The following is a 9,833-nucleotide window of genomic DNA, read 5'->3' on the forward strand; positions in this document are numbered from 1 at the left end:
GCATTGTAAGATTTCCTCTTGGGACTGCCCTCGCTCTGATTTTCACAGACATGGTATAGATGGGGAAAAAATCTTGATGTTCTAGAAGTGTTTCCCTGGTACTTCTTTCCTTTCAAGCTTGAGCCCATGTGTTTTGTATAGTCAGATGAAATTATTATTTCAAATGGGATTTAAAGAGTTAAATTATTGAATGGTAAAATGTTGATTAAAACGCTGATTTCTACCTCCACGGAAGACAAACATACCAAGGATATCAGGTAGTGGGGCCTACAACTAAATTGGCAAATACCACCCCCTCTTTTTCCTGGTCTTTAAAAATTACTCTCATTAATAAGTATTTATTTAGACCCATCATCCAAAAATAGTGCATGGGGTCTTCTTAGAGCCATGCATTGTGTATGCTGTAGGTAGAGATAAGGAAAAGGTATTGGGAAGGCTGCTGGACTTTGAGACAGAAGACCCTGGTCTTATCCCAACTCTCACACTTATAAGCTGTAAGATCATGAGCCCATTTCCTCATCTGTAATAGGTACAAAATTTGAGTGAATTTTCCCTTAGCATTGGGGTGAAAGTGTAGCTACACACAGACATGAGTTACTGATTTAATTAGAGACTGACTTTCTCAACCAACTCAAGCACAGACTTCTTCAAGTATTTAGCTGGAAAGACATGAATCTATATATGAATGCAGATGAAATAAATAGAAATAGGGTTGGGAAGGGTTTTTTTTTTAAATCTTTAAATCTATATGATAACAAAGGCCGGATTTGGCCCAGTTTTGCTGCCTTGATGGCCTAGGCTCTGTCAAATACTACCCTTTACCTGTTCACTACTGAGGAGGAATCAGGAAATAGTATATGAATATAGAAGTTTATTACCTTCCCAGAGAAGAGAAAATGGCTCAGATGCTTGCTATGCATAGACCACTGAAAGCCTTCCCATACCCATTGTGTGTGTTGGTCTATCAAGAGTCTGTGGCACTGAACAGTTGTGAGAATGAATGTCATCACATTCTCACTACTTCTAGGATGAAGGTAGAGAATCACTGTCCAGATCCTGCTCTCGGGAACCCTGAGGCTCTTGGTAATCAAAGTTCTCTGGTATCTGATGGTAAACACACTGGTCACCCAAGAGTATCCCTCCAGTGCTTCTGTGACTTTGGTTCGCTGCTGGTAGTGGTGGCGGTAGAAGGTTGTTTTCCTTCAGGCTGTAGCAGGGGGTTGTGGGCAAAAGTCTGTCTTAAGGGGCCTAGGGAAGAACAGAGAAAATAGATAAGCAGGGAGAGAGAAAAGAGAAGCAGAAGCCAAGATATAATCTAGAATCCCTGCAAATCAAGAAAAACGATTCACCTCGAGCTGCCAGCTGCAGGTGATCCCGCATGCGACGCTCCCGCTCCTTTAGCTGGTGAGCTGTCTGGGCATTTTTCCAGCCTGTGGTGGAAGCAATAAGCTAAGAGTCAGCATTTAGTTCTCTCCTCTAATCACTTCCCTCCAGCAATACCCTTTCCCTAGAATGCAAGCCTTACCTGTTTTGAGGCTCTTAATGAGGCCCTCCTGCAAAGGCAACTGACTTGGCTCATGCATGATTCGTTTTGGAATACGCAACCAAACACGTACAGCTGGGATCTGAAGGAAGCCCACTTGGGCCAGTGAGAAGAGGTTGGAAGAGAACCAGTATGTGAACACTGCCTGGAAAAAGAGCGTAGGACTTTTAGGAGCTCTCTCTCTGGTGTATGAATCAACAGAACAGAGCTTAAGGCAAGCAAACAGAAAAGGGCTCCACTCCTTCAATCTGACATACCGTGGGGAAATGGATGGTGAAGGGCAAGACCAGCAGGGGCATCACTCGGAAGACAGTTTTCATCATACGCAGGTTGGCATTGTTGACACCAGTCTCAGCACCGAGCTGTCAATAAGCAAACAGCCAATGTAAAGGAGGGAGGCAAGGGAAGACAGAAAAGAAGCAGAGACACAAAGAAGCACGGTCCACAGCTGAATTCATTAAAGAGTAGGATCCCTACTCTTTTTATACCCAACTCCTCTTAGCTTCCTAAGAAAATTTTTTAGCTTTATAGTTTACCCTGATTTCTCAGAATTTAGTTTGTATACCTGTACTTGGAAGACCAGTTTCCCGGGAGAATCCAGGCTTACCTCCAGGATTGCCCACATCGATGCTGTGACTAATAAGGGCAACACATAGATGGGGTCAGCTGCTGTGAGATCCTGGAACCACCAGAGACCACCATTCTGCATGCTGGGCACAGGGAGATTGGCCATCTCTCTCAGTGCAATAAAGAAGGAGATGAAGACGGGAGCCTAGAGCATAGGGTAGACAGATGTCAGTTGGAGGAAATGTTGCCTCTTAATGGTATTCCCACAATGTACTAAGGAGAAGCCAGTACAGAATCTTAACCATTTCTAAGGACGATGGAGAATGGGAAACAGATAGGAAAGGAGACCCAGAAGCCTAGAAGGCAAACAGTACAGCTACTCACCTGAGCTAGGGGAACAATGAATCCTCTCAAAGGACTCACATCATGTTTCTTCTGGTAGAGCTGTAGGTCTGAAAAGGCCCTGGAAACTGTGAGCACAAGAGGTGAGACAAGTTAACAATGGGGTGCCAGAACAGAGAAATCTCCCCCTTACCCCTTAACTCACACATTTCCCTAACCTCATTTCAAATTCACCCCTCTGCTTTCCACCGGGAGTGAATGAGCACCCAGGACTTGCCCCAACTCCAACAATGCTCCACAAGACCTTCGGTGACTCTGCTTAGGCTGCTTATACTTCCACAGCAAAAGGCCAGGTAGAGTCCAAGGATGCTTCTTTTCCACCCATACCCCTTCATTGACTCACACTCAAATTTGTCCCCTGACAACTTGGCCTCATTCATTCGAGTGCTAAATTTGTGCATCTCTGGCATGTGGTTATTGATCTTTACTGCTTCCCGTTGGCCTTTCACAATGAGGGGGAAAATGAGGCATCTTGCAACAACAGTACCTAGTAAAAACAAACCAAAGATAGATGTGAATTTGTAGGCAGCCTTCAGGTGAGCTGGGATTAGGTCCCCACAGGAAGGGACAACCTCATCCTAACCTATCTCTCCCAAGACTTGTATGAAGGACACAGGACGGAGAAATTATCTGGACTTAAGTTATTTCCAAAGCAATCTTTGTTGGGGCAGCTAGGTGGCACAGTGGATAGAGCACCAGTCCTAGATTCAGGAGGACCTGAGTTCAAATCCGACCTCAGACACTTGACACTTAGCTAGCTGTGTGACCCTGGGCAAGTCACTTAACCCCAACTGCCTTACCAAAACAAAACAAACCCAACAAACAAAGCAATTTTTGTTGTTCAATCAGGAAGCCTAATATTAAATTTTTTGGGGGGCGGGGCAATGGGGGTTAAGTGACTTGCCCAGGGTCACACAGCTAGTAAGTATCAAGTGTCTGAGGCCGGATTTGAACTCAGGTACTCCTGAATCCAGGGCCAGTGCTTTATCCACTGCGCCACCTAGGTGCCCTGAAACCTAATATTAATTTCTGCAAGGTAGGTAGGTATCTCGGAATCTGAGTTCAGTCATAATGAGAGGGGAGCATTTATTGAATGCTTACTGGTTTAATACCTTCATGTTTCCCTACCCACCCTATACAACCAGCTTCCCAGCAATTTGGACCAAGGTTCTTCCCCTCTGGCCTATAGTGATCAAGACATTAGTTGCAGGGCATTTTTTTCTAACCCTTTCCTACATTAAAATATTCAAAAGCCTTTCTCTAAGACTGCCTTTTACTATCTGACTTCTGTCCATCTTACCTACATCACATAGCAGTCCCTGGGAGTGAGAACCCTTCATGAACTGCAGATTATGCACTGGTTCCAAAATGTCACTTTGAGAAATAGTGCATCTAAGTCTTCAGAGCCTGTATTTCTTGCCTAGGTCACTTCTTCTGAAGCCCCACCATCTTGGTCCTCACTTGATGCAGTGATCCTGAAGACTCTGCTTAACCGAGCTCTACCCTTCCAATCCTCTTTTGCTTGAAAGTCCCTATCTCAAGCTCTCACTTCCCCTACATCCAAGGTCTTGTTCCCCTTACATGTAACGATGGCTCCCCACCATGGCAGGCCCAGATCAACATGCACAAACTCCAGAAGGTTCTGCACCAGCCCCACTGGGGTGTAGCCTCCTAGCCCCAGGTCACTGAGACTCTGCTCTGTGGCAGCCTGGATTACATCGGCAGCTCCACTTGGAACTACCTCTGTCGTTGATGTTGGAGAAGGGGTTGCAGGGAGAATGGGAGAGGTCGGCACCTGCTGGAAGAAAAGAAACTCAGTATAGTGAAGAGCCTGGTGGGAAAATAATTAGGCATCTCTTTCAGTAGAGTGGTGTTGGACAGCAGATTTGGAGCAATGTATCTGTTTTGTTTTTCAGGCATAGTCAAGCCAATGTCTTGATTTATTTTGCTTGACTGTGCTTTTAGGGGCTTGGTGGGAGAATGACAAAGAATCATTAGGAAATGAGTGATATAAAGAATGAAAATAACATTAATAAAGTATTTAAAAGGAAAAACAAACAGCAAGGAATCTCCAGGGGTCTCTCCTTGTGCCTTAATATTATGATGCAACAGATTTATCCACTTGTTTCTCTGACTCCCCATTCTTCCAACACTGTCTATAATTTGCACAGAATCTCTAGGCTAGGAGGGTGATCTGGTAAGTCAACTGGTAACTAAGAATCTGTAAACTTTTCTTCCATGTGATATATAAAACTTAAATCTTTCACTTCACTTTCTTTTATGGAAAGGCATTCTTCCAGGCTGAACTCTTACAATTATTTAATCAGTAATTTATAAATTACAAAGCACTTTCTTTACAATAAACCTGTGAGGAATGTGGTGCCCGTATCACCATTTCCCTTTTCAGACAGGCAAAACCGAGACCCATAGGGGTGGAATAACCTTTTAGCAAGCACCAAAGGCAAGACTCAAATGCAGGTTTAAAAAAAAAAAAAACAACACAGCCACTTCACATGCTTCTATAAAATAAGAGAGTTGAGTTGAATTGAATTGAATGTTCTCAAAATGCTCTAGATCACTATTGATCAGAGAAATGCAAATTAAAACTCTGAGGTATCACCACACACCTATCCGAGTGGCAAATGTAATGAAAATGTAAACTATTGGCTGTTGGAGGGGATGTGGGAAAGCTGGGATGTTAATCCACTGTTGGTGCAGTTGTGAAAAGATCCAACCACTCTGGAGAGCAATTCAGAACTATGCCCAAAGGGCTATACAACTGTGCATACCCTTTGATCCAGCAATACCACTGCTAGGTTTATATCCAAAAGACATCACCAAAAAGAGAAAAAGAAATATAGCAGCTTTTTCTGTGGTGGCTAAGAATTGGAAATCAAAGGAATGCCCATTAGTTGGTGAATGGCTAAACAAGCTGTAGTACATAATAGTGATGGAATATTATTGTGCTATAAGAAACGACAAGCAGGATGATTTCAGAAAGGTCTGAAAGACTTGTATGAACTGATGTATAGTGAAGTGAGCAGAACCAAGAGAATACTGTGCACAGATATAGCAATATTGTTTGATGAAGAACTGTGGATGACTTAACTATTCTGAACAATACAATGATCCAAGACAATCCCAAAGGACTAATGATGAAACATACTATCCACTTCCAAAGAAAGAAATGATATTGATGGAACACAGACTGAAGCATGCTATTTTTCACTTTCATTTTTTCTTTTATTCAAGTTTTCTTGTACAAAATGACTAATATGGTAACGTTTTACATAATTTTATATGTATAACCCATATATGATTGCTTACTGCCTCAGGGATGGGGGAGAGGAGGGATAAAAATTGGAATTCAAAACTAGAAATAAAAATGTTTATTACTTAAAAAAAGGAAAAGAACTGAATGTTCTCTAAGGTCCTTTCTAAATGTTCTTTGACACTCATACTATGTTCTGCCACCCCATATAACCTTGACTTCCATTTTTAAAAGGTTCGATATATCTTTTGTTTTGATCAAATGAGATAACATGTAAATCTCAAAGCACCATATAAATGTTAGCTATTAAAATTATATTTACACCACGGACATTTCCTAAAAATTGTCTTTCTCCCTTTTCAGAGCAACCAACATATTAACCAAATCCAACATCATATGTAGTATTCAATACCCATAGTCCCTTCTCAGGTCACTTCCAGATCTAAATATGGTCCTATGACCTTTGCAAAGGCAGATTAGTATATTTTTATATCTTCTCTTTGGGGCCAAACTTCATTATTAAAATTTCATTGCATTGAGTTTTGATCATTTTGTTGTTCTTTCCATAATCATTGTGTATATTATTTTCCTGTTTCTGCTCATTTCACTTTGCATCAGTTCATATGTCTTCCCATATCTCCCCATATTAATTCTATTCACTGCTTCTGAGAACATTCTATTCCATTCATGTACCGGAACTTGTTTAGCCATTCTCCAGTCATCTATTCTGTGACAGGTTCTTTGATGATGTTTCGGACACTTTGGTATCTTACCTGGCTTTCTGCAGACAGGGCAGTGGAGGTGCTGAGGCATCGTGGGGCTGGGCCCAGCTTGTAGACACAAGTAGACGCTTTCCACCTTTGCCTAGCTGGGAATAGGCAGGTGCCTGATGGTTGTTTCCAATGTGGTCCATGAAGCCAGTATGAGCGCAGGGAGACACTGTGGAACTGAAGGAGGAAAATGACAAGATGATGCAGCATACATTGCAGACAGGACATGTCTAACTGTGGGTTGGAGGTCCCTATCTCTATGACAATACTACTGATGACTTTACATCTGTATAATGCTTTACAGTTTTCAAAACACTTTAGTACACAGAGACACTAGTCCTCAAAGGACCAGAGTGCTGGCAAGGCACAACATTACTCTCATTTTACTGGTGGAAAAACATGGGCTCATTAAGATTAAGGAATTTGCTCAAGGTCATCCTGCAAGAGTGACAATGGCAGGCCTAAAATTCTGGTCCCCGGGTTCTTATGTCTAGTTCTCTCAAGGAAAACCGAACCACCAAAGGAGGTCGGAGGTCACAGCAAGGGGCAGAGCACTGCCAAGGGTCACAGGTCAAGACCTAACCTCATCCGAGGAGAGACGAAGAAGCTAGATACCCGCCGCCCCCTTCGGGGGTCCGAAACCAGAGCTCTCAGCACAGGTTGGGCTTGCCCACTTTTGGGGAGGCAGTGTTCCCGTGTCCTAGCCTAAAGGGGGCCGTACCTGGCGCTGAGGCCGTAACAGGCGAAGAACCTCCAGCTTCCCACACAGCCTGCCTACCGCCATCTTCCCGGGCAGAGGAAGCAATCTTGCGCTTGCGCGCTGACAGCAATCTCCACGCGAGAGGACGCCGCCCTTTTGGTTGTGGTCATGAAGTCAGGGGAGTATGCACAGACAGAAGCACCATACAAAACAGTAGGGAGTAGCCATCTTTGATACTGGTAAGAAGCCGCGAGGCGGGGATATCTCAGGCGCGCGAGCGGTGACAGCGATATTTTCCTTTCGTCTGGAGTCTTAGGTAACGAACAGCGTCGGGGGCGGAGTATCGGCTGTCTTCTCTGTTGGAACAGCTGCCTTCCTAGTTTGGATTTGCTGGAAGAGGATTCTGAGGGAGCCTATGGTTTAACCCCCGGAGTGGTGGTGGGGGTTATCTAAGGATCCGCCTGAGCTCTGTGGCTCGCTTGGGGACGGCCCGCGATACCTGCACACTCAGGACGCGCAGGGGGAAAAAAATCAAACCACTCAAGTGTATGAAGAGCTTTCCTCCAACCCCTGGGTGGCCTTGGTGTGCTCTTCTCTCAGGCTGCGCCCCCCCCCCTTTTTTTTCCTGGCGGGGCAATAAGGGTTAAGTGACTTGCCCAGGGTCACACAGCTAGTAAGTGTCAAGTGTCTGAAGTCAAATTTGAACTCGGGTCCTCCTGAATCCAGGGCCAGTACTTTATCGACTGCGCCACCTAGCTGGCGCTCTCCCAGCCCTTTTATTTGGTTCTCTTTTTGGACCGAGGACTCCTTTCTCAGAAAGGTTATTGAGAAGCCTTCTCCCCAAAGTTTTTGTTTGTGTGGGCAATATCTATCAATGTTTATTGAATTAGAAATTGACATTATTTAAAATATTGCTTCATTAAAATACTAATAAACCAATTTCATGTTAATATGATCTTTTCTTTTCTTTTTTTGCGGGGCAATGGGGGTTAAGTGACTTGCCCGGGGTCACACAGCTGGTAAGTGTCAAGTGTCTGAGGCCGGATTTGAACTCAGGTACTCCTGAATCCAGGGCTGGTGTTTTATCCACTGCGCCACCTAGCCGCCCCCTAATATGATCTTTTAAAAACATTTTTTAACATGATCTTTTTAAAAAAAAATTCAAAAAAATTAGTGAGAAGAGGGGCATTGTTTTTATATATTTTTGCAGATCTTTTAAATGTCTGGCTTAGAAGATAGCTGGCTGATTCTCTTATGTGCTTCTGCATTCATTCTCTTTCTCTTTTTTTAGCAACAAACATTTATTTTATTTTTTCCATTTACTTGTAAGGGTAGTTTTCAACATTCATTTTCATAAGATTTAGAGTTCCAAATTTTTCTCTCTTCCTCCCTCCCTCCCTTTCCTCCCCCCTCCACAAGATTGTAACCAGGTTATATATGTACAATCAACAAGTATTCTTTTTATCAGTTCTTTCCATGGGGGTGGATAGTAAGCTTCCTCATTAGTTCCTTGGGATTGTCTTGGATCATTGCATTGCTGAGAGTAGTTAAGTCATTCACAATTGCTCATTGAACAATACTGCTGTCACTATGCATAATGTCCTCCCAGCTCTGCTCACTTCACTATACATCGATGTTCATCAGTCTTTCCAGGTTTTTCTGACATCATCCTGTTTGTCATTTCCTATAGCACAAGACCATTCTACCACAATCATATAGTACAGCTTCTTCCATCATTCCTCAATTGATGGACATTCCCTTGATTCTCAATTTTTAGCCTCCACAAAGAGTTGCTATAAATATTTTTTGTACAACCCTCCCCCTTTTCCATGATTACTATTGTTAATTGTTTCCCTTCCATCCTATTCCCTTCCCCATGATATTTATTCTATTATCCATCTTCTTTCATCTTATCACTCTTCAAAAGGGATTTGCTTCTGTCTGTCCCCTCTCCCACTCTGCCCTTCCTTCTTTTGCCCCTCTCTCTTTATCCCCTTCCCTCCTATTTTCCTGCAGGGTTAGAGAGATTACTCCACCCAATTGAGTGTGTACATTATTCACTCCTTGAGCCAATTCTAATGAGATTGAGGTTTTTGAGCCAATTCTGATGAGTGTTAGGCTCATTTACTGCCCAGATTAAATAGATTATTCCACCCAGTTGGGTGTGTGTGTTAGTCCTTCCTTGAGCCAACTCTGATGAGTTTAAGGTCTTTGAGCCTTTTCTGAGGAGTGTAAAATCCATTTACTGCCCTGCTCCTCTCCCATCTCTTCCCCCACTCCATAAGCCTTTTCCTGTTTCTTTTTCATGTAGGATTTCACCTCTGCCCTTCCCCCTCCACCAGTGCATTCCCCTCACCCCTCAATTTAACCCTAAAGATGTCATCATGGGACAGCTAGGTGACACAGTGGACAAAGCATTACCCCTGGACCCAGGGGGATCCCAGCCAAAACCCAGCCTCAGACACAAGACAGTCACCCACTGTACGACCCCAAGTATGTCCCCCAACTCCAATTTTTTATAGTTCTCTAGGGTCTTGTATTTGAAAGTCAAATTTGCCATTCAGTTCAGGTCTTTTCATC

General features: G+C 43.3%; 1 protein-coding gene across 2 annotated transcripts; it reads right to left on the bottom strand.

Moving 5' to 3' along the window:
• Positions 1–588: 588 nt before the first annotated feature.
• OXA1L (OXA1L mitochondrial inner membrane protein) lies at positions 589–7,360 on the bottom strand. Of its 2 annotated transcripts, none has more exons than XM_043986219.1 (10): positions 7,275–7,360; positions 6,557–6,730; positions 4,094–4,307; positions 2,856–2,999; positions 2,495–2,580; positions 2,151–2,315; positions 1,801–1,905; positions 1,526–1,688; positions 1,350–1,430; positions 589–1,248 (listed from the first exon to the last, which is right to left on the bottom strand). In XM_043986219.1, exons 1-10 carry the CDS (start codon positions 7,335–7,337, stop codon positions 1,124–1,126), a joined length of 1,320 nt encoding a protein of 439 aa, XP_043842154.1. In that variant the 5' UTR covers positions 7,338–7,360; the 3' UTR covers positions 589–1,123. The 2 variants fall into 2 exon arrangements, with proteins under 2 accessions (XP_043842154.1, XP_043842153.1); XM_043986218.1 differs by having other exon boundaries at positions 4,094–4,310.
• Positions 7,361–9,833: the final 2,473 nt, after the last annotated feature.

Source organism: Dromiciops gliroides, chromosome 2, assembly GCF_019393635.1.
Source record: "Dromiciops gliroides isolate mDroGli1 chromosome 2, mDroGli1.pri, whole genome shotgun sequence".
NCBI lineage: Eukaryota > Metazoa > Chordata > Mammalia > Microbiotheria > Microbiotheriidae > Dromiciops > Dromiciops gliroides.

Excerpts from the sequence above, each read along its gene's own strand:
- OXA1L (XM_043986218.1), bottom strand. The coding sequence starts at position 7,337 with ATGGCGGTAGGCAGGCTGTGTGGGAAGCTGGAGGTTCTTCGCCTGTTA. Across the intron at positions 2,316-2,494 it reads TCATTGTTCCCCTAGCTCAG|GCTCCCGTCTTCATCTCCTT; the intron begins GTGAGTAGCTGT and ends CCTATGCTCTAG. Across the intron at positions 1,431-1,525 it reads CATTAAGAGCCTCAAAACAG|GCTGGAAAAATGCCCAGACA; the intron begins GTAAGGCTTGCA and ends CTTCCACCACAG.